General features: G+C 40.5%; 1 protein-coding gene across 2 annotated transcripts; it reads right to left on the reverse strand.

Annotated features, from left to right (window-relative positions):
• Positions 1 to 262: 262 nt before the first annotated feature.
• On the reverse strand, positions 263 to 23,548 carry tut4 (terminal uridylyl transferase 4). 2 transcript variants are annotated; one of them, XM_056378409.1, is made up of 31 exons: positions 23,258 to 23,548; positions 22,994 to 23,176; positions 18,358 to 18,920; positions 18,125 to 18,276; positions 16,403 to 16,519; positions 16,126 to 16,303; positions 15,921 to 16,009; positions 15,781 to 15,832; positions 15,376 to 15,445; positions 15,061 to 15,187; positions 13,603 to 13,722; positions 11,469 to 11,660; positions 11,192 to 11,366; positions 10,565 to 11,109; positions 9,489 to 9,639; positions 9,039 to 9,125; positions 8,628 to 8,731; positions 8,408 to 8,465; positions 8,225 to 8,328; positions 8,023 to 8,112; positions 6,473 to 6,586; positions 6,286 to 6,363; positions 5,979 to 6,156; positions 5,848 to 5,895; positions 5,119 to 5,201; positions 4,878 to 4,993; positions 3,579 to 3,733; positions 3,320 to 3,417; positions 2,181 to 2,742; positions 911 to 1,084; positions 263 to 796 (listed from the first exon to the last, which is right to left on the reverse strand). In XM_056378409.1, the coding sequence occupies exons 3-31, from the start codon at positions 18,839 to 18,841 to the stop codon at positions 708 to 710; spliced, it is 4,590 nt and encodes a 1,529-aa protein (XP_056234384.1). In that variant the 5' UTR covers positions 18,842 to 18,920; positions 22,994 to 23,176; positions 23,258 to 23,548; the 3' UTR covers positions 263 to 707. The 2 variants fall into 2 exon arrangements, with proteins under 2 accessions (XP_056234384.1, XP_056234383.1); XM_056378408.1 differs by having other exon boundaries at positions 22,994 to 23,548.
• Between the last annotated feature and the right edge of the window lie 811 nt (positions 23,549 to 24,359).

The following is a 24,359-nucleotide window of genomic DNA, read 5'->3' on the forward strand; positions in this document are numbered from 1 at the left end:
AGCGGCGGTGAAACACTGACTTTAAATGTGAACCTGCTTTATTAAGTGTTTGTAACGGTTAGAATCACTGGGTCTGTCTGATTTCCTGAACCACTGACACTGGAGGAATCCAAACCAGGCAATGGTGGTGAATACAACAACTCCCATGATCCCACGCTACTTCACGATGTCACCAAACACCATCTTTTGTTATTGTTGATTGAGAGACCCCTAGTGGCAAAAGTTATATACTGTGCGTTTAAACCCACATGATACAACAAACTTTGTTTGCTTTTTTCTTTATTTTTTTGTAGCTTTTTTTTTTTATATTTAAGATTTTTTCCCTTTTTTCTTGCTATCCCTGCGTTTGGCACTACATACTTAGGGTGACATGTTAGATTGTTTTTAAAACAAACGTCTATTCAAAGCCTTCATCTTGTGGCAAGCAAAGTATGAATACAGCTAATAAAAATAAAGGTTTACATTTTTCCTCCTTACTTTACACATAAAATAAAAACAGTTTTTTGGACCCCCTCAAAAATGGGGGTATTAAAATATTTGACATTTGTATCACAAATCAATGTAATGAGACAAAAAATAAAACATAAAAACTGTACAAAAATGATAAAATTCATTTTAAAAATTCCTGCGATCAAATGATGCAAAGAGTACATAATTCTGCTTTGTTATGTTACTGACCATAGACCTAATTAAAAGTAGATACAAGTTCACTTCTTCTGTTGGATGAAATTTAGGTTGACTTGGTGTCGGACATGAGGGACCAAAGGGAAGTTCGGATTCGGATGCACCACAGAACCTGATGGAAGAGAGAATGAAAACAAAACGTCAGTATAAATGTAGACCTGGTGATTTGTCTGTTTTTCTCAGCAGTAATAATAATTAAAAAATAACAAACAGTATCCTGTCTGACCTTGGGCCATGAAGGGTTTGCTGGGCTGGTAGCCTCCATTGCCCTGCTGGATGAAGTTCTGGGGCATCCTGTAGGGCCAGGATGGAGACAGGGTGTACTGGGGCGTTTTATTGTGCTCCCATAACCGAGAACCTTGGCTCACACCTACAAACTGAGCCGGGTGGTGTCCAGACTCTGCAGACACAAGAGCACAACACACTCGGTGACTTACAAACAACACAGAGTTCAATACAACTTCAATAATAAAACTTCTGTTATATTCCAATTTGTGTAAACCAAATGATCAAGTTTTAATTTGTTTTAAAGAGCAACTTAACGCCTGAGTTCAGCTTAGAGGGCGTCACTCAGATCAGAGAGAAGGCGCTGTTTATCCTTGGCTTTGTCTTTGATTTTTTTTATTTTTAATTATTATTTAATTTTCTCTGGAAAAGGAAAAGTAACTCTGCAAACAAACATTTTGGAATATGTCTGAATGACAAATTATCTTTCCATGTTCTCAACAACAACCTTGTAAAGAAACTAAAACCCAAATGAGGTTTTCATTTTCATTTTAAGAGACAAGTGATGATGACACCCTGTATATTCAGACATTAGACTTATTACTTCATAGGAGTGACCCTGTCTGTCGTTCATCTCTGTTTTATTTTTGAAAGTTGGAACAAGAGCACGTACGTGTAATTTAAATTCACTGGATGGACTTCGCTAAAAAATGCAGAGAAAGATTCCTATGTACCATTTTATCTTTAAACCATTCTGGGTAAATTTCCTGTTTACTTTAGTGAAAGTCTCCTGCTTCTATCAACCATCAGACCAGATCATCTAGATGGATCACCTTCAGTGTCCGTACAGTCTGATCTGCATCCTGGGCCTGAACAAATCTACCATCTGGAAACTCTGCCTTCATCATCCCCATTAAAAAAATACTTCATGAGGAATATTAATTGTTTGAAATAATCAGGTTTTCTCTCTCTCATGTCTCTCGGGCCTCGTTGTATTGTGTTTTATGTGACTGTTGTAAATTAATGATGTTTCATATTTTTGTTGCTGTTTTGTTTCTTTTCTAAGAGATAAAGAATCTCAAGAGACTCGTGAGAAATAAAAAAAAATGAAATACGACAGACTGGGACCAGAATCACTTGCCGTAATAAAATGACTGAAAATAAAATGTACTAACTCAGAAAAGTGGAATTAGTGTCAAGTTGCTCTTTAAAGACGCAGCTACATGAAGATCACACACAGATGGTGTCACCACAGTTCACCCAGTGAATACCTGACTTGACCACAGTGCCATTGCCCATGAGTGACCCAGGTTGTGCCATGTGGTTGTGCCAGTGTCCTTCCCGTCCCGGCCCACCGATGCCCAGCTGTCTCCCTGCCGGCTGGGCGAAGATGATGCTGGGGTCGTTCAGGTTCATGGGGCTGGGGTTGCCCCCTGAGCCCGTGGGGCTGCCGTTCCCTGACGGCGAACGCAGGGCGAATTTCAGGCCGGGCGGGGAAGGGGCGGTGGGAGAGGACGTGGTGAGGACCGGCCCGTGGATGGGCCAGGAGGTGGAAGGGATGTGGACCGGGTGATGAGGCTGCCCTTGGGACTGGTGTGACTGGTGGGAGGGAAGAAGCCCCAGTGCCGTGAGCGTCCCTGGGTGGTACTGTCCTGGAAGGGACGTAGGAAAGCTAAAGAGAGACAGGGGGACCTGGGGGTGAGTGGGCTGCTTCGGGGGACCACCAGAACTGGTCTTACTGTGGGAGGGCTGAGGGGAACTGGAGGACTGGGAGGAGCTCTGAGGGACAGCTGAGGGCTGGGGGGAGTAGGGCGGAGTCTGCCGACTATCCGACTGTCAAAACAGAGAAAAAAAGAAAACTTAGAAATCAAAATCAATCAAATATATATTCAACTTCATTTCTATGGGTTCAGGAAGTTAAATTCTATTCATTTCCATTGTTCTTGGATGGAGGCAAAAATCTGTTAAGGTATGACGGAGGATTAGGGCCAAACAGAGGGAAAAAAAATCTAAATTTTGAGAAAAAAATTTGCAATTTTACAAGAAAAAAGTCATAATATTATACGAATAAAGAGAGGTAATAGAGAGGAAATATCAGATGCTTTAAAATGAGGAACGTGGAGCATCCTGTGAAGTTCTAGTTTAGGTTTCACCAATTTGATTGGCTGTTCGTAACATTCCTAAAAATTATGTTTTATGTTTTTTCTCTCTCAAAATGTTTTCATTTTTAATTCCCATAATATTATGATTATTTTATTCTTGTAAAATTACGACTTTATTCTCGAAATTTCTGATTTCTTTTTTTTCCCCTCAGTGTGGCTCTTATACTCTGTGGTACTGTGGGTTTACATCAGAACATATTTTTATGATTTTTTTGTAACTTGTGTGAACCATCCCAAGTGTAACTCACACATTCAGAGGGCTGTCTGGTCCTTCCAGGACAGTCTACAGCTGCCTGAGGAATGGGGATGGACTGGGAGCTCACCATTGTTCGTACCATGTGAGGAGCTGCAGAAGAAGAAGATATATAAGCAGTTTTATTTCAACCCTTTATTGCTGAGAATATTAGGTGTGTAATGTTTTTTTATCAACAGTTACCCTAGTTTACAAAACCCCTCTAAATGAATGTATATCATTCAATAACATCATGAAGAAGTATTATGGGATACCTGGTGCTCCGGCGGTCCTCTGTTTGAGGTGGCGGTAGTCAGGACAGTCCCTGCGTACGTGACCCATGTCCCCGCACTGGAAACAACGCCTGTCCTTCGGCTCCCGCTCCTCCTCTTTTACGTCCTCGTCTTTGTCGTTTTCCTTCTTCTTCATCCTGGCAAAGAAAACGTTCAGGGCACAACAAGAAGGGAGGAATAAATCTGACACCTTCAGTATAAACACATAAATGAAAGATGACAGCGGTACAGGTGATGTCAGTGGGCCGTTCTAAATATAAACCAAAACATTTAGGTGACCTACAAAATTATTGTAACAAAAAAAAAAAAATCCTGATTTCAGGAAAATTCAAATACAGATAATTAATCCTTTGTGAAAGTACCTTTAAATACAACGATTTTTTCAGTTGAAACAGTGATTTATAGTCAGTAAAGCAGTTACATATTCATGCCATAAAAATGTAACTAAACCTTTATAAACTGGTCGATCTTAATGTTACCTGAGCTTCTCTGTCTGCTGCTGATCTACAACACTTATGTCTCCTAATTGTGAGATTTACAAGTTTCTTTCTGTGTCCTTCTCGTACCTTTCTCAGGGTATCACTCATGCTTAAAATAAAATTCCCCCTGAGTTTATTTCAGCTGTGATTCTCCGGTGGAAGATTTGATGAACTTAAACCTAATATGAGATGTGTTATTTTGATCAAGTCTAAGAGCCTGGTTTATCTGAGAAGAAGAAATAAAAATCAACTAATGAGATGTCATAAACCACTGATAGATAAGATAGAAGTGATAATCATTAATAGAGTGAAATTGGCTGTTTGATAATGAACTATTTTTCAGACAGGGGCAATGACTGTGTGTAAAGACGGAAGACCACCACACCCGATCACACCTGTCAGTCATGATGCCACACCACCTTTGTATAACATCAAATAACTAATTAAAACGAAACATATCAGAAAAATAAGCACCTGAACATCCAGGAGCGAGATCAGAACCATCACAACCCATGTCCCATCAACTAACATGGAGGGGGCGGGGTTGTGATGTCACTGTTGGCATGGCAGCCATATGCTCACTTTTACAACAACTACATAAAACTCTTTTGCTCCTTAGTATAATTGATGTAGAAAGCAGCAGTACTGCAAATGGTGATGCTGTATAAACTGTTTAATACACTTAAAAAGAAGTTTATATGAATTTATAACATATTCATAACTTCTCAGAACTTTCTTTTCGTTTTTTTTTAAATTCAAACCACAGTGACAGAAATATTTCCATAAATGAAGAGAGGACAACCTGCGTCTCTTTGGACAGTCCTTCATGTAATGTCCAATCTTCCCGCAGATCCTGCAGCACCTGTCGTTGGGCGCCAACTCGCCGTCTGTCAACACCTTTGAGTCAAAGAAGTAGTCCTGCAGCAGAGACAGCAAACGTTTTAGACAAACCACAGTTTCCTCCGGGCAGGGAGGAGCCAGCAGTGAAGTCCTAACATTTATTTATTATTTTGTGTAAGTGTTGGGAGTCATGAACAACGTACCACTTCAGTACCGGGGGCGGGGTAGAATGGCGTTCCAAACAGCTTCCGACCATTTATAAAAGCCTTCATGATGAAGTTTGTCACTGGAGGAGAAGAGAGAGGCAGCGTGAGGGGCGGGGCTCTTTCACATTTATGAAATTTAACCAAAAGCAGTAACTATTTAAACAATAACGAGGTTTTCATGAAGTTGAAATTCATTCAAATAGAACAAATAAAGTTAAAGCAGCTGCTGAAAAATGACAGAAAACATTTGCATAAGTATTAACTGATAACTGTCGATCGCTCTGATTAAAACCTTACAACTCGTGGGTTGTGATACTTCATGTCTTAAATATTCATGACAATAACTATAATTCATGCCTTTGGCAGTGGTGGTAAACCATGCATGCATTAGGCAATATATAACAGTGCCATCAGCTGTGGTGCTGCGTGGCATCTGTGCAACTGAAAAAAAGAGAACGCTAAAAACGCTAATGCTGCTAAAAAGGTGTAAAAGGGCTGTCTCATGGTAACATGAACACCTGCGACATGTGTGCATGTGAGGAAGAGCAGACCCAAGCATCTGTATCAGCATATCAAATGTTGATTATATGTGCATCTGCTAAAATGATGCTGTGATTTAAAAAACAAAAAACAAAAACAAACAAAAAACATCTGAATGATTTCCTCAGTGGAGTTCAAAAAATAGATTTTGGTTATGATGAACTGTGTTGGAATAACAGCACTCACTTTTGCGAGAAACTCCAGCCCCGAGATTATGATTCAAATCAAAGGGATCTGTGGAGAAGAACAGATGAAGGTGTTAGAAGAGAAGAAGACCCTGAACACAACGTTAAAGGCAGAACAATAAGCAGATCCACCTTCAATAGCGATGCATTTGCTGGTCCACTGTTTCTCAAAGGTGGTGAGGCGTTTCCTCTGGCGGATGCTGATGACGTGCTCTTTGAAGTCAAACTCTTCAGTGTAAAAGCGCAGGAGGCCCAACCACAGCTCTCCGACTGACTCCATGTTCGGCTGCAGCTCTGAGAGACGCCGACGCTGTTAGGACACAAGGAAACAAAAGTGAAACTCTGAAAGAGCAAAAGGTGTGTGACAGGAGCAAAAAACTACAGTCAGATAATGTCAAACAAAGCAACACCGCCCCCAATCTAAAGGAGACCGACTCACCAGATCCTCAAGGTCATCAAAAAAGAAAGCATTCCAGCCATCGACCATCCGCTGGGGAACAGTCTTCCCATCAAAGATCTAAAAAAAAAAAAAAAAAAAAAAATTATTATACAAAGCTAAACACACCTTCATGTAGGAAAAGCTTATTTCTTCTGAATTTAAACGGTGATTAATCAGTGAGTGGTACCTCCTGCAGGACAGGAATGACTGGCGGCTGCCTCTGCTGCAGGAAGTAAAGCACCATCAGGATGTACGCGTAAGATGAGAGGCTTCCTCTGGATGCATCACCAATGTCGCAGCGCTGTGAGCACAGAGGCAGGTTAGTCAGGGTTCAGGTCAGAGATTGTGACACATTTTAATCCTGTCTGGGGTGTGTATGTGGGTAATTTTTCACCATCAACCCAGTAATGGAACTAGCACGACTACAGAAAAAATTAAAGCCATCAGGAGAGCAAAACCATGAAAAAGCTCATCACAAACATCATTGTAATGTCAGCTACAGGTTAGTAATTGTATTGAATGCTGTTTTTAAGTATGTATTTGTTTACATTTTGTCAAAGTGGCAGTGTTACAAGTACGCTGAATTGGCCATTAACAGTTCCTGTCAGCTCGGAGCGGAGCAGCTGACTCCAGCTGTAACTAGCCGACTGACCACACACACTGCAGGGTGTTTTGCTCAGGATCCAAGGAGGTGCAGTGTTGAGTGTGAAGGTGTTTTGGATGATGCTCTTGAGAAAGCGGCAAACTGCCATAACACACAGCTTGGACCGACAGGCACATTAGGTTAAAATGCACCGTGGATATTTTACCCCCTCCTCCTCCTGTGATGTTAATCCCCTTCAAATGGGGCTAAAGTGGAGATTTGCATGCCATTAAATCCAAATGCTTTTGACCGTACAAATCATGTCTTACACAACTAAATACAGACTACTGTTAAATTCTAGGTTAAACAGCTGCTTATAGCAAACAAAAAGCACAACACAGAAGCAAACCCTGTGAAGGCAGAAACATGCAGTTGGTTTAAGGTTAGAAAAAGAGCTTTTGAACCTGGAGCAAAGATTGTTTTGTCAAAAAATATATTCTGAAGAAGGAACTAGAGATTATAGACGACGTTGTATGAGACACTAAAATAGAAAAACCTTTTTAATTAAGGTGTAAATTGGAGAGTTAAAATGTACAGGCGACATTATGTAACATGGAACCTTCCTTTTTCAAAATGACACATTTAAAGTAACGACGATGTTCGGCCAAATGACCCACTGAGATCCATCAGGAAGCAGGATTAGATCGCTTCCTCTCAATTTAAAATGAATGCGTTTTCATTTGTGAACTTTCACCATATTTTCACATATAAATGAAATTGGTCATTTTAAATTTGATACGTCATGTAGCCTGACGTCCATGTTTATTTTGTTATTTGTTCTGTATTAGCTGGTATGAAAATGTACAAGAATCTGATTTTTTATTTACATCCATGAGTTCTGGCTGTTACAAAGGTTAAAAGATTGAAATTGTGTAGATCTATTAAATAAATTACTACTCTGAAACAGTGACAATTAGTAAAATCTTGTGTAATCTAATCCCATTATCGGTGTTGTGTTTTCTGATGTCAGAATGTTGCAGTTATTGGACAAACCAACATAAAACCCTTGAATGAGCTAGAACAGAGCTGCAAACTGAAGTGTCCAAAAGCCACAAATGGAAGGTTACTGTATCAGCTGGTCCACGTTCACATACCTTTGCAAAGACCTTCATTGTGTATCCAAGGAACTGCACGCGTGGATCCAGGGCGGCATACGTCGCCAGCATTCTGGTGTTGTGTTGAGCCTACAGAGAGGATCCATCCAACTAACTTATTAACACGAAGCACTTAAAAAATAAAAAGACATTTCATGTAACAGTGAAGGCGCATTCTGCTCTGAGAGGATGTTTCACTCACCAGGGTGTTGTAAAGGCTGATGTCTCCCTCCAAACCGCTCTGTCTGTGCTCAAACTTCACTATAGGCACTTTAGCTGTTGTAATAGGCAAGATGTTCCTCAAACCTGTGATGTTGAGATCATAACCAGTCACATTCAGCTCTTGACACATAAATATCACAGTGTGATGATTAGTAAAACTCACCTGTGTGCTTCTTCAACACTTTAGCGAGGCCTTCAATGATCTCTTTGCAGTTCAGCTTCTGCTCAGACACATCAGTGAAAGAATACAGGGGGTCACATCTCTCATCCTGCTACTGAGGAAACGTGAGTTGTGTCACATGGTGTGTGTGTGTGTGTGTGTGTGTGTGTGTGTGTGTGTGTGTGTGTGTGTGTGTGTGTTTGTGTGCATTTCGTCCGTCTACCTCTGCAGTCTCATGACCCTCCAGAGTCATGCAGATGTCGAGGTCACTGTCGCGGAAACCAAAACCGTTTTTGGAGGAACCGAACAAGCAGAGCTGAGCTTTATCTGCGGGTCCAGACACAGGAAGAAATTCTCATTTCAATTATCCTTTACTATACTCTCATGGTGTTAAGCTTCTGTTGATGAAACCCCTGCAGATGTTTCACAATAAAAGCCCTCCAGGGAAGACATTACAGCTTGTTAACTGCAGTAAACAACAACAGCAGCGAGTTAACACTGGAAGGCTTGACATTAAAATATGTGAAGTCATTGTGGATGACATGACATAAAAGGCTTCTCTCTTCATTGTTTCTACATAAATAAATATTGAAGACTGTGTTGTTGTCTGTAATAGTTTATACTTAGATCTCACCGTTGTACTCCTTCCTTATGAACCTCTCCAGGCTGGCGAGGATCTGCTCCCTCTTCTGCTGCTCAATGAGCGTAGGTGACAGTTCATCTACAAACAGCAGAACAGAAGTTCAGTCACACAGAGCCGCAATGATTAATCGATTAGTCAATCTATATGAAATCTATCTAAAACTATTTCAGATGGAGGATTACTCGTTTGAGTCAATGTCAAACATTTAATGATCCTTGGTTCAGAATGTGACACTTTGCTGCTTTGTTGAGCTTTATCGGTCTCAATAACAACTAATCGTTTCGTCTAGAAAATAATCGGCATGCCACCTGCTCCTTGTTTGCATGATTCACTAATCTAAAGATCATTTATGATGGTGGTGAATATTTGCGTTTTACTACTTTCTTCCAAAAGAAAATATGAAGTGAAAGAAAAGTCAGAACCTCAGTGTCGACTACGTACAGTAGCACAGTTTACAGAGCCCGTCGAGGATGTCTCTGAAGTGATCGTTCATTGGAGGCAAAGGCTTCAACTCGATCTTCTTAAAGTCCTCAGGACACTCGTCCTTCAGGTGACCATCTCGTTTGCAGATGCTGCACACAACAGTTGGAGGCTGGAAGGAAAAAAAGTCCATATATCAAACAACCAATCAGACATGACGGTTTTTACCAACACACAGTAGCCGTGTCCCAATTCAGGGGCCTTGTCCGTCAGAGGCCACATTGAAGACCGACTGCATCACAGAGGTGGGACAAGGCTGTCCTGTTTCACAGGCTCCTTCAAATGTGTCCTTTGTTTCCCGGGCAAGAAAGGATCCAATGGCTGGATCCTCCACGGACCGACTTATCCCAAGATTCATTGCGCACCAGTGATGAATCACTTTACAAAAAAGAGAATATGGCAAACTCCACAAATAAAGAGGTTAAAACTCCAGCAACACCTGCAGTAAACTGAAAAACTTTATTAAACCAATGTGTTGCTGGAGTTTTGACTTCTCTGGACTTTTTCATTTCTCAGTGCACCTTGGAAGTAGGTGACGTTGTGCCAGAAACCACTACTTTGATTTTTGGTTCTGTCTTAGTGGTCTACGTAGGCCACGCCTACGTGAACCGCATCGAACAAAGGATGGCCCTTAAATTGGGACACAGCTGATAAGTGCAAGAAAACTGCATAAATAAAGATTAAAAAATGCTCTAACTATTCAACACTAGTTGCAGAACTTGACTGTGGGGCTGTGTCCCCATGTTACGTAGCTTGAAAATAAAATTTCTTCAGGCTCTGTAACAATGATGTTGAATGAAGTCAGTGTATCATGATAATGTGGCACTCAAACTTTGTCATCATGTGTTAATAATCAAATATAAACCCTTCCTCAATTTACATGTCTCACCCAAGACACATGAACCCATCAGTGCTGAGAGGTGAGATGATGCTTCTTCTACACTGCAGCTAAAAAAGTGGAAAAGCTTGTCATCTACATCCTGACTCAGCTACTAACAAACAAACAAAAAAAAAAACTTATTGGTTAACTTATTTACCTTCCCACCAGTGAAAATCATCTTATCAAACACATAGTGCAGATCCTCTGATGTGACGGGCTCGTCCTTCTCTGAAACACTGGTTTCCTCTTCGTCCTCCTCCTCCCCCTCCTTGTCACTGTCCAGCAGGCCATTGGGGGAGACGGAGGGTTTGTTGTCCTGACTGAGAACCATGTCCATGAGGCCGGCATCTAAAGTCCTCTCATCGTTCTTTCTGGACGGATCTGAACCATCTTCTTCATCGCTGTCAGGCTCCTCGTCCTCCTTCAGCCCCCGGTGATGCCCGCTCTGAGCATTCAGACTTTTTTCACCTTTCCTGTCGTCGTCGTCTTCTTCCTTGTTCACAAATGCAGCCTCCATCTTCTCGGCCCCTTCCAGTTTAGCACTCTGCTTGCCTGCCCTCTTGCCTCTCTGGCGGCCACCGCTGCCCCTCCTCTGGGGGCACGCAAAATATTTGTAAGCTGTGCGGAAGCGCTCCTGGATGTACTCAAACACCATTTGGCTGTTCAAGCTTCGTGCAACATTCCTCTTCAAGGCGAAAGGATCTAAAGACAAAGAGAGAGAGAGAGAATTACTGGCATTTCTCCAGGGCTGTGAGATGAGATTTCCAACAGAGAGGCTTCTTACCTTCGATAGCGAGCCTGCGGCGGGGCCAGTTCTTCACTTCCCTGGAGAGGAGTACCTTTAAGCGAATGCTGATGATGTATTCTTCAAGAGCAAACTCCAGCGTGTAGAAACGTAAGAGCTCCAACCACAGCTGGCCCAGCGTCACACCTTTACCCAGGTCCAAGGTTAAGCGGGTCTTTAAGGGAACGTAAAAGGGACATCAAAGCATGACGTGAAATCTGAATCAAACACAATCCACACCGTCCTCTACACGATATGATGTTGTGGAGTGACTCACCAAGCCCTCTGAATAATGACCATCATCAGGTTTATTCTGCTCAGGTCTGGATCTGCCTTCTCTGGCCTCGTTCCGGTTCTCCCCTCGTCCCTCCGTGGAGCTCGGAGGTCTGTGCTCCCAGCGGACGAACATATCCAACGAAATTCCAGTCAGATGATACTCGTCCACACGTTTCACGTCGAAGCCTTCGATCTGAAAGAGGAAAAGGAAGTCAAAGCTAACGGTCTAATCTGTTTTTAAAAAGCCAGTTTAACTACGGATACTACTACAGATACGTTTCTAGGCTGCTACTTCTTCATAATAGGTATAATGGACAAAATATATAAGACATAATATATGAAGATAAGGCCCAAGTTGTTAAGAACAACGTAACTGAATATTTGCCTGAGTAAGTAATCATCAAACAAATTTGTGCAAAGGACAAACAACAACCAAAGCACAAACACAACTACAAATTTATGCGCTTGTTTTCACCTAAACAAATATGCACATAAACAAGCAGATAAATGATAGAGCCTCCGTCTGACAGCAGCACATCTGCTGTGTGTTCAGAAAGTATTTACACCCCTTCACCCTTTTCACATTTTGTTATGTTGCAGCAATATGCCAAAATCGTTTACGCTCAATGGCGCAACATGACAAAACAAAAACAGAATTTTGCAAATTTTGCAAATTTATTAAAAAGGAAAAAGTGAAATAAGAGCTGCAAAAAACTACTTGTGACTACTTGTTGACTACTTGTATCCAAATAAATACAGGTAAAGCTTTTACGATAGGACAGGTCATGTCCGTCTGTTAAATAGATCTAAAGAGGACTTCTTATTGAAGCTGTATCCTCATTCAGAGTATGAACAGAAACCCTTTGCTGCAGATGTGCTGCAGATGTGCTGCAGTGCTACACTGCCAGGACTAAGTGTGCTTCATTAAATGTGGCATCATACATCTGGTTTAACTGTCACAACAAGCAGCTATATCACTCAACAGGTGACGAGTGATATAGCTAATGAAAACCTGACTCACTGATACATTCATGGCTCCAGGGACTGTTTGGTTTTTAACAGTACGAACAAGGTATCAGGTATCCTTTGTCATTTTAATAATTACATAATTCTTCAACCTGCATTACACATTTATAATGATCATCTCTGTGAGCAGCTCGCGGCACAAACAGCCTGACACGTCAAGGTGAAAAAATGTTCCCACCTACACTTAGGGGTGGGGCACAAGGCACAAGGAAGTAAAGAGTAAATGAGCTTCTGGCCCCAGGTTTTATGTGTGAAAAACATGTTAAACAAAATATTAATCACAGCAGAGGATTTATAGAGAGTTTAAAACATGGAGAGAGAGGAGCTCTTCCTGTGCACTAAAACACCATCTAAAAGTGATGCCAGGAATGATCAATGCAATCTTAGTTAAATGGGTCATTTCATATCTTTATATCACTATGAATATGAATTTTACATCTTAAAGAAAATTAATGATTTGTAGCAGCATCAAATCAGTTCCCTCATTAACATGCAAACGTATGGAAAATAGTGCTGAAAATTTTTTTAATTTGCCTGCTCACAATGAGACAGACGAACGTTTATCCTGCTCTTTACACTGTCTACATTACACCAGGCTGCAACACTGACACTATTAATTGTATTTTCTGAGACACGTATTGAATTTTAATTTTTTAACTTTTTATTTTTTTTATTTTTATTTTTTTAAATAATCTGGATAATACACCACAGATACTTAGGACCAGGCAGGATGGCACCAAAAAAAAAGTATAAAATGAGAATTTTCATGCATTTTATCAACATGATCATTTCTCATTCAGAAGGAAATGTAATTAAGTATAAATAATTTAACGCAAACTGCCAGAAACAAGATTAGATAAATGAGCAAATCTTTAGTTGTAGGAGAGACATGATAACGATTGTCATTATCATAAAATGAGTTAGTTAAAAACAAGCCTCTGTTCCTCATGTGAGCAGAAAAGGACTGACAGGGGGAGCCAACCATGAACCAGAGCACCCCTGGTTTGTTTCATCCCCCATCTCTCTCTCTCTCTGTCTCTCTCTTTTTCGCTACTGTGCCTGCCCCTGTGAAAAAGACTAAGACCTGAAGAATGTAACACTTCACCCACCCAGCGGCCCAGGTAGACGGGGAGGATGGGTTCCTTCCTCTGCTGCAGGAAGAAGATAACCATGAGGGCGAAGGAGTACGAGGGGATGCCACCTTCAGCCTGACAGTCAATGTGACACAGCTGCGAAGACAAACACACAAGGGAAAACATCATCATCACTCATTATAGTCTAAACACTGAGTCCATAATATAGAACTAAATACACTGCTCAAAAAATTAAGGGAACACTTAATCATCACAGTACAACACCAAGTCACTTAAACTTCAAGGATATCAATCTAACCATTTAGGAAGCAAAAGTGACTGTGAATCAATTTCACCCGCTTTGATGCAAATGAAAGTGACAACAGCTGCAATGGAGAGGCAACAGCAAGAAAAACCCCAAAAGGGGAATGGTTTTGCATGTGGTGGCCACAGACAGTTGCTCTCTCCTCATCCTTCCTGACTGATTCTTCTCTAGAGAGACCGGCCGATACACAAGGAGAGCTGGACAGGGCCGTAGAAGCGCATCAACCCAGCAGCAGGACCGGTACCAGGAACAGGAGGAGCACTGCCAGAGCCCTACAAGTGGGACCTGTGCTCACAGCCCAGCACCCTGCAGCTCGATTGGCATTCACCAGAGAACACCATAATTTGCAGGTCCGCCATTGGTGGCCCATTCTCTTCAAAGATAAGAGCAGGTTCACACTGAGCACATCGGACAGGCGTGAAAGAGTCTGGAGACGCTGGGGGAGGCATATCCTTGGAGGGTCGCACAGACCTCCATGTCATAGCCAACCGTGCCCTGACTGCTGTTAGGTACTGGGATGAAACACAGAGCGACTGTCAAGTGTTTACGCTGGTGCAGTGGCCCAGGGGTCCTCCTGGTGCAGGACAATGTCCGGCCTCATGTGGCCAGAGTGTGTAGGCAGTTCCTGGATGACAAAAGCATTGATGCCATTGACTGGCCCTCACGTTCATCTGACCTAAATCCATTTTTTTCCTGGATTTTCAACTTGAATAATTTGTTCATCGAGATCTGATGTGTGATTTAAGTGTTCCTTAATTTTTTTTGAGCAGTGTATTTGATTCTGTTTTTGGCATTTGGACATAAAAGTGACATGATGTGTTTGTGCAGAAAGAGGTTCTTCATTTAAAAAGAAAATTAAAAATAATATGCAAGCAGCTTTAAAATCCAGTGTGTCCAGGATCCTTGTGATTTTTAGACTGAGGATCTGGTACATCATGTGTCATTTAAAAAACATACTCATTAGTAAAACACACAAAAAACAGGGTTTATAAGTGAGCACACCATTTCTGAAAATTTCAAGCTGCTGACGCCTATTTTTGTTCTAAAAATCAGTGCCAGTATTTGTAGGAACATGAATGGAAATAAAAATAAGCAAACACACTAAAACTCAGTTGAAGCTCTTTATCGTTTCTTCTTTCAGATGAGGCGTGAGTCAGTCACAGCCTTACCCTTGCCCAGTAGCGGAAAGCCAGCACCAGGGGAACCAGTCTGGGCTCCAGTTTAGCCAGGGCTGCCAGGTGATTGGTGGTCAGACAAGCAACGTCATTACCTGCGCTCACTTTACACATCAAGCCGCTGTGCAGACACCGAGGAGAAGAAAGACAGCAATGACATTTTGAATAAAAATCTAAACAGAACCTGAGTGTAAAAATAAACTATTACTGAAATAAATCTCTCGGCATGCATGACAAATAATTTAAACATCAATTAGTGTAAACTGACAAAAATATACATACACAGAAATGAAAGTAGGAGACACTCACCTGCTAGCATCCCGACAGAACACAGCTGGAACTTTGGCATGAAAATCTGACTCAACCTCAAAAAATGCAGCTGAAGAAGAGAGACAGAAAGGTAAAATTGCAAACAATCAATTGCAGGATTTTTACATGGAGGTTGAGCTACACAAAGTAGCACTAACTATCCAAACCAATTGGTCCTTAATGACAAACTTTTTATCTAAATTCAAGACCAAAGCAGATAAGATTTTGTGTTGTGTCTTGCAAGTGTTCTGCTAGGTCTAATTTCTAAATGCTATCACACATATGAACAAAACAAGGCAAAGCCAATAAATCCAGACCAACCAGAACAGCAGGTTTATGCAGCTTAATAACAATGAATCATGTCAAAACTCCAAGAAAATTTTGAATGCACTGAGCAAAACTTACGGCTGTTCTTGAGGATTTCCAGCACTTGAATCAAGACCTCAGGTTGTGTCATCTGAACAGACAAAAAGATATCGACTATAGTATTGTATCTATAAGAGAAAATACATTATGATCTTGTGAAACAGCAGAAGCAGACTTACTGAGGAAGGGTAGGTGACATCGATGTTGATATCACTTGTCTTGAAGGCAAATCGGGTGAGACATGAACCATAGAGACGGAGAGAACAAGCTGGAAAAACCAAAGAAGATACTGGGAATTATTTATATGCAGTATTTTTGACACTTGTGATAAACTTGTGACTACCCGCTGAAGGAAATATAGCCCAGGCTGAATGACATCACAACCTGAGAGGTGCCTCTTTATGATCTCTTCCATCCTGACGACCACGGCCTTCCGAACTTCAAAGTCTTCCTCCGAGATCCCTTGCTGCCTGGCTGTTTCTTGGACGGTTGCGTCCACGGCCCTCAGCTGGGCAGCGGAGGGGGGTGGGAGGGCGCGCAGCTCATTCTCCTCCTGTTTTTCCTGACACACCAGAAACACAATATGTAAAATCCTAAATTACAAACCTTTACTTTATGCCGAAAAAAGCATTAAGAAAATACAAAGTTAAAATTCCCGTACCATTATGTTCTTCTTGTGTCTCTTCTCCTTGATGTGTTTGTGTGCTCCTTGGATGTTCTCAATGTGCACAGAACAGAGCTTGCATAAGTATTGATAGTTTGGGTACTCGGGGGACTGCTGTGAAAACAAAGAGGGAGGCAAAACCAATCAGTTTATGATCAGTGTATGCATGTTCTCTCAGATTTTTTTTTTAGATTTTTTCCTTCACCTGATCATAATCACAACCATCAACTCCACCTGCTCATGCTAGGAGGAGGTAAAAATAAACAAAACCCTGCTACACAGACTGTTCATTAGTAGACAGAACTTTTTAATATCTTTTGTCCTTGTAGCTGCTAAATAATCTCATAAAACCATCAAGTCGTCTGCCTGCTTCCTTAGTATTTACACTAAATAAGTGTTTGAGCAAATGTTTAGATCAGAATCTAGGCTTATTGAACGGCCACTGCGTCATTTCGATTTTCTGTAGGAAAATGAATTGTTTAGATTAATCTACTAATCGATAAAATAGTCAATAGATCAGTGGTTCCCAACCTTTTCCAACTCATGGCCCACTTAAAAATCTCAAAAATGTTGGCGGCTTACATCTGACCCCATAACAATATGGAGGCCAAATAATGTCAGCAGTTTTTATTTTAATGATAATGATCGAACATTCCGGATTGAATCAGATCGAGATAGGTAACAAGTTTACAAAGTTTTTCGACATGTTTTTAAAGAGAATTTATTTTTCAATAGATTCAAAAACATTATTTGTATTAAAATTTTTTACTACATTTTTTATAATTACATCTTTTCACCAAAATTGTACTGTTTTGCAAATGATTTTGTTGGCCTACTTGCAATACCTTCGCGGCCCACAGGTTAGGAACTGTTGCAATATATTAATCGATAGAAAAATAGTTGTTGTTGGTAGCCCTGAGGCTATTATTATCATATAGTAGGAATGCCCCAATCATGTTTTTTTGCCACCAATACCGATACTGATACTCATCATCAATGAGTGACATCGCCCGATCATTTCTGAGTTAAAATTAATGGTCGTTGCATGATCATAATTCATTAGGCTGTTTTGGTGCCCTGCATGTTCTGCGTTGCAGTTCAAAGTAGTTTTTTTCCTTCACTGGCTCAGTCGGTCTGACTACCAGACTACTGACAACCGCTCCGTCCCCTTCAATATCATATCACACTAATAAGATGTGAGTAGCATACAAAGCCTCTAACGGCACGAATAGAACAATTTGACATGCAACAGACAAGACAGAGAATATCCACAGATTAATATCCATAAATCTGTTATTGTCATCCCATTCTGTTGCTCCTCTCGGGCCGTGTGCATGCAGGCAGGTGTGTGAGTGAGTTACTATGGTTACCACAACACTCTGTGTCTCCATTGCTCTGAAACTTTTTCATGATTCAGTCACAGGTTTCTAGGTTAGTATGCTTTTACGAAAATCATGATTGTTATTGTACCTCATTATTGAAATCTACTGATATAATTTTATATTTGAAAATGAAAATCGGACCATCATGATCGGCCGATCAATCAGGGCATCCCAATCATATAAGCTATTTCTTCAGTAATTACAGACCTATGGAACTTGTCATTCTCTCTAATCAGGCAAATTAAAGACACCTAGTTATCTGAGACACTCAACTGCAAACAACCAACCCCTCCCATACATGTACTATATATCTGGCATGACTGGATCGTTTCCTCACTTTCAGCAGTCGGTGGATGTAGTCTCTGTAGAGGCGCTCCTCTGCCTGTCGGAGGCCCAGCTGTTGGTCTGTCAAGGGTCCATCCTCCACAGTGGGCCTCCCCTCTGTGCCCTCTTCAACAGACTGATGCATCAGTGCGGCAGCTTTCAACCCTACAAACAACAAAGAAAAGGCAGTGGAGCAGAGATACATTTGCTGATGAAGGCAGAATCATCTACGGACAGTAAACCCACCATAGGATTTTTCCTTTGCTGGAGTTACGGTGGAGGTCTTGGCCAGCTCTGCGAGGCCTTTCTCAGGTGTACCAGGCACTACAGGAGAGTTGGTCTCTCTGTTTGCTGAGGGGCTGCTGTCTGCAGAAACAGATGACCTGAAGTCAGGAGCCCGTGTCGCCAGCTGCTGTTGTGAACTTGCCACTTTGCCTTTGCCTCTCTCTCCAGAACTTGTTCTTCCAGTCAGTCTTGTCAGCCTGGAAGGCCGTCCTCTCCTCTTGTCCTGTGGGGTGTCTGCGGAAGCCTTGCCTTGCCCACGGCTCCCCTGGTAGCCTAAACTGTGCTCATCTTTAGCAGTGGTGAGGTTTTCTCTGCTGCGGGCCGCAGACTTTGTGCCTTCTCTCTGCACAGAAGCCTCTTTATTTGATTTCTCGCTGGACAAAGCTTTGGCTCCTCTGGGCTGAGACTGTTTGACTGGTTTTACTGGACTTATGGACTCATCCATCCCTCCTGTCCTGCTGCTGTTGTCCCTGGTGGAGTCAACACCACGCTGAGGATCACCGGGGAGGCAGGCCTCCTAAAATCTAGGTTAAAAAAAAACATAGCTATCAGTCTAAGCAGCAAGACTACGTCACAAAAACCGTTGTTATTGTTGTGAAGGTGAAGATAACTAACTAAATATACACACAAACTTACTGTGCGTGTAACTTACTATAGAATTATGTAAATGAATTAAGAGTGAATTTCCAAGGAAAGAGGAATCTTAATTCTCAACAGATGAAGAAGAGGGAGAAGGGAGAAAAAAGTCAAGACAAAGGCCTTACACTACAACTACTCAGCTTCAGTGGTGGAAGTTGTGATTGCTGTTTTACTATTAATTTTACACAGAACTGCTGCAATTTTTTCAATGCATTGTTTGACTAGTTTACTACCAGAATATGATATTTTCCACACACAGTTATGACTTACAAAAAACATTGTTTTCACTTATAAAAGGTGTGCTAAAAACAAGACAAGGGCGACATGGAAGTTTAAATGCAAGTTTTTCAACAGATGATAAAATGTCTTGATTGATGTTGACTGATGGCTATCGATATCTCTCACCTCGACTGCTGCAACGCTCTTCTGGCGGCTCTCCCTTCACACACATGAAACCCTCAAGTCTGGTCAGCCTAAAAGGTCACGTCACTTCGCTACTCAACGACCACTGACTACCCATGGCCGCCCTAATCAAATTCAAGTCACTAATGCTGCCTTCAGAGTAACTTGTGGGTCTGCTCCATCTACTTGAACTCAATCATTCAGCCTTATGCTCCTTCTCGGCCAGTGTTCCTCCAAGGAATGACATCTGTCATCACCATCCCTCCACACAAGACAATCTGAGTCCAGACTGTTCTCGTCTGCGGTTCCCTGATGGTGGAACAAGCTGCCAAGCGCCAGAGTAGGAGCATCCCTCTCTATCTTCAAGAATCTGCTGAAGACTCATCTCTTCAGAGAGCACCTCCTCTCCTAACACCCTGACATGTCCAACTAGCACTTACTTCGCACTTTGTTTTACTGAACAGATTTACTGCTTAGTACTTTAGAACCCGGTCAGCCGATTTTATTGGCTGATAATGGCCTATCACAGATATATAGGTATCGGCGCATATATTCTCTGTTATGCACTGATATGAATTCTTTTATTAAGAGGCAATAATGCAGCTTAAATGCTCGGGTCAAGTTATATAGATAGCAAATTTATATATATATATAAAATATGTATACATATTTGTTCTCATGTTTTTTTATTTAATTTTATACTTATTCTATTTGATGCCCCGACTAAGACTTAAACTGTAAAATATCCTGCTTTTATTACATATCTTCCTCACAAGTGTACGGATATCGGAATTTTTGTACTCCCCAATATTGGTATTGGCCCCAAAAATCCAATATTGGTCAGGCTCTAGTACTTATACCAAGATCTCCTACTGAGTGATGTCCCTCATTTGTAAGGTGCTGTTAGGGCTGCACGATTAATTGAAATATAATCGAAATTGCAATATGGTCAAATGCAATATCTAAATCAGAGGACGTGCAAAGAAAATAAATAAAAAAATCACAGGACCATCAATTTTTTGGTAAAGGTAAAATATGTCACATCATTTTTGTGTATTGTTAGCACCATAATCGTGGTGGTGCTACAGAGACGCCCCAGTCTACAAATCATATTCTCCAGATTTACAGGAACATGTTTGTTTGGTACAAGCCCGAACAAAAATCGCATCATCACTTAAAAAAAAATTTTCAATGAAAATGAAATGCAAAAATGACCATTGCAACTGAATCCGAAACTGCAATATCTGCCAAAATAATCGCAATATGATTTTTTTGCACATCGTGCAACCCTAGTTGCTGAGGATAAAACAACTGTCAAATGGGCAAATGTAAACGTAAATAATGTTTATGAGCTCACTCCTACAAAAAACAAGTGTCACTGTACTAAGTTGTTGGTACAGTGAGCCGCACAGAGTCTGGATTTAAGGACTCATGGAACTCAGGAACATATCTATGAGTCAAATAAACTATGAAGCGGAGGGAAAGTCTATTAATAGTAGATACTTTTATCCTGCACCTAACAGGAAGCCATTGCAGGGACTTTGGAACAAGAGTGATAGGAGACCTTTTCTTTGCTCCAGTTAAAACTCTGTTTGAACTGTATACTTTTAAAAGGCAGACTTGTGAACAGCGTTGAGTCCATTTAATATATTTTATGACACTTCTTGCTTGTTAAACAGAGTAGATCTGAAACAGTTCATCAAATTAGCAAATGACAGAAAACAAAGGGGAGAGCTGTTCTTCACTTGTATATTTCCTGTAAACTGAATATCATTGGGTTCTGAAACCAGAGAACATCACCTTCTCAGAGTATGAAATAGTTTTTTTTTTTATATACATATAATTTTTTTACATTTCAAAAGATAATGATTAACTGATAGATCACAATAATAAGCAACAGATTAACTGTTGGAAATAATAGTCGCAACCCATTAAATGACTCCTTAAACACAAGCTGTGGAATAAGCACTTATCCCTTTACTTGAGTAAAAGGATCAGGACACCAATGTAAAAATACTTCATTCCAAGTAAAAGTCCTGCAATTAAAATCCTACTTAAGGAAAAGTACAACGGTGTACCCAGTCAAATATAATTGATATATCAAAAGTAAAAGTACTGTGTGTGCAGACAGATGGCCCCTGTTGGTGATGTATTATTATTATAATCATTTATTTGCATATATGATATTGTTAGATTGTTAATGCATCAATGGGTAGGCAGCATTTCACCGTTGTAGCTGCTCAGAGTGGAGCTAATTTTAACTTCTTTATTTAGAGTTAACTAGTTTATTTTAGTGGTTCCCAACCTAGGGGTCGGGCCCCTCCACAGGATCACCAGCAAATCTGAGTGGCCCTGAGATGTTTAATGGGAGAGCAGAGAAAAAAAAACAATGTTCTGCTACACACATTTGTAATCATTTTTTAATCTTTTTCTTTTTTCCATTCTTTTATATTGAAAAATATGTATAACTTGAACATATATTTATTTTATGAAATTATGTTTATATTGCGTTCCTTAATGGTCCTTTCCATCCAACCTTTCCGTAAGACTCAATTTCAAGAAATTAATCTGAATTAAAATAGATAATACAGAAGCAACTGCACACAGCATCCAAAATAAATAAATCAATAATAATAATAATAATAATAATAATAACAATAATAATAATAATAATAAATAAAATACAGAACAGAGAAAAAACAAACCAATCCAAATAACTAAAAACAAAAAGTTGGCGTGTACCTGACTGATACTCAAATCCTTTAATAAAAAGGAGGGTATAAAAAAGAAGACATGAAAAAAAATTACATTATAAACATGATGGACATACAGGTGGGATGTATATTATCCATATTTCCCATGTCTTCATAAATTTTAACTGTTGTACGCTAATATCAAAAGTAATTCTTTCCACCCCAAAGATTTTGCAAATAATGTTGATCTAATCGTCCATGGAAGGTGTTTCTGGTATTAACTGCTTTCTTGAACAGTCATTTGCATGAGGTGTAAAGGAGAAACCAGTCTAATCTGACGGGGGCGCAAGACAAAAATGATTGGGAACCACTGATTTAGACCTTAACAATGCTTTGAACTTTACACGATTATCATATTAAGTCTTAATCTCTGTCACATAAATGTAGTGGAGTAAAAACTCTCTCAATAGGTCCCTCCGAAACGTGGTAGAGTAGAAATAGAAAGTAGCATGAAATAGAAAAACTAAAGTAAAGCAAATGTATCTCAATAAAGTACTGGAGTAAATGTACTTAGTTACTTTCCACCACTGCCAAACATAAACACATCTCATATGAACGGAGGCGGGTGATGCCTGATGTTGCGTCAGAGTTTGGGCTTAAATTAGGGTTTAATGTTGGATTACGGTTTAGCGTGGCAGACATGACTGGGGTTGGAGCCGATAATGTGTGGTTCAGGTGAAAGGAAACAGAAACTGAAAAGGGGGGGGGGCAGAATTCGACACAACACTGGGACTTAACGTTAGCTCAACTTCCTAAACAGAAACGAAAGCACACAGATATTATCGACTTAGAGAAATGCTCACCATTAAAACCAAAAGGCGTTTCCTGTGTTGCGAGAAGGATTCACGCTGACTTCCAGGGGACTCTCTGCTCTCTGCTCAGTCGACTTTGCCGTTAGCCGTCTCCGTGAGCTAACTGTCGTTAGCTGCTGTGCCCGGTCGTCCGGCTGAGCTAGCTAACGGGAAATAAATAATACTGGCACCCAGCTGCCACACAGCAGCAAGTCATTAAAAGCAGGAAAAAACGACTTCGACCATTTCAACACACAAGAGCGCCTCTTAACTTACTTTCGAGCTCTAAAGTCGATTTCAGATTATTGTTTAGCTGTCTCCATGGTTCTGTTCTACATAATGTTTTTCAGATCCCACGGCCCTGGTCAAAACAGCAACCATTGACGCCATGTTAATACATTACCCCGCTGCATTGTGGGAGTGCCAGTGATGATGAAGAGGGGCGTGCAACGTGTTGCGTTCAGGTACCGCTCAGAAGTTTCCATTCAAGGTTCCCAAACACGTTTCTGTCTTTCTTTCTTACTTTCTTCCTTTCTTTCTTTCTTTCTTTCTTTCTTTCTTTCTTTCTTTCTTTCTTTCTTTCTTTCTTTCTTTCTTTCTTTCTTTCTTCCTTCCTTCGTCCCTTTCCTTCTTTCGTTCTTTCTTTCGTTCTTTCTTTCTTTCTTTGCTATGACGATTTTATTAATAAATAGGCTATAGTGTAAAGGTTACACTGTTACGCTGTCATGTCTTTTCTCTTCATTAACCTGCTGCTTCTTTAGAGATGCGATGTAAACATTAGTGATTGGAAATGTAGCAGAAGACATATTTTTAAAGAGTTGAAATAAATCATGTTTTATCTTTCATCGCCACTAATTTTTATGAAGTTGATGTCTTGTCAAAAGGCATCTGAACTTTTATTTTGTACATAAAATAAAAACAGCTAATTTTTTTACGTGTTCCTATTTTAAATACTGTGTCTTGACATAGTCTTTAAACAAAAACCTGGATACTGGGTCATGCATTGCAAAAGGAAAACATAAATGGCACTCTGTGGATCACTTCATTGGCACACAGTATGTAGGCCATTCACTCAAACCTGAGCTAAACTTCCCAAACACAAGATGTAACCAAAATACCTCGTCCCAAGTCTGTGTAATTACTCTCTGGTTAGGAATTTGACTTAGCCTAAATTTCCACACAAATGAGACCCAGTTTGTGAAAACTTCTCTCACAGAGGCCTGTTATCAATATGCAGAGGGTTAAGGTTTTGTTCTGTATTTTTGGATTGTGTTCATTTGTTTTCCTCTAGTAAAAAGTAGGCCATGGTGTGCATGCCTTCATCTGCTTAATGAGCTGAGAGTGAGAGGTGGAAAAGTATTTGTTCCAGTTCCAATTC

Source organism: Seriola aureovittata, chromosome 6 (genome assembly GCF_021018895.1).
Source record: "Seriola aureovittata isolate HTS-2021-v1 ecotype China chromosome 6, ASM2101889v1, whole genome shotgun sequence".
Lineage (NCBI taxonomy): Eukaryota > Metazoa > Chordata > Actinopteri > Carangiformes > Carangidae > Seriola > Seriola aureovittata.

What these genes read in the sequence shown, in the direction of transcription:
- tut4 (XM_056378409.1), bottom strand. Translation starts at nt 18,841, where the DNA reads ATGGATGAGTCCATAAGTCCAGTAAAACCAGTCAAACAGTCTCAGCCC. An exon ending in TTGATGACCTTGAGGATCTG is followed by an intron (nt 6,157 to 6,285) that starts GTGAGTCGGTCT and finishes GTGTCCTAACAG; the next exon opens with CGTCGGCGTCTCTCAGAGCT. An exon ending in CAAACCCTTCATGGCCCAAG is followed by an intron (nt 797 to 910) that starts GTCAGACAGGAT and finishes CTCTTCCATCAG; the next exon opens with GTTCTGTGGTGCATCCGAAT.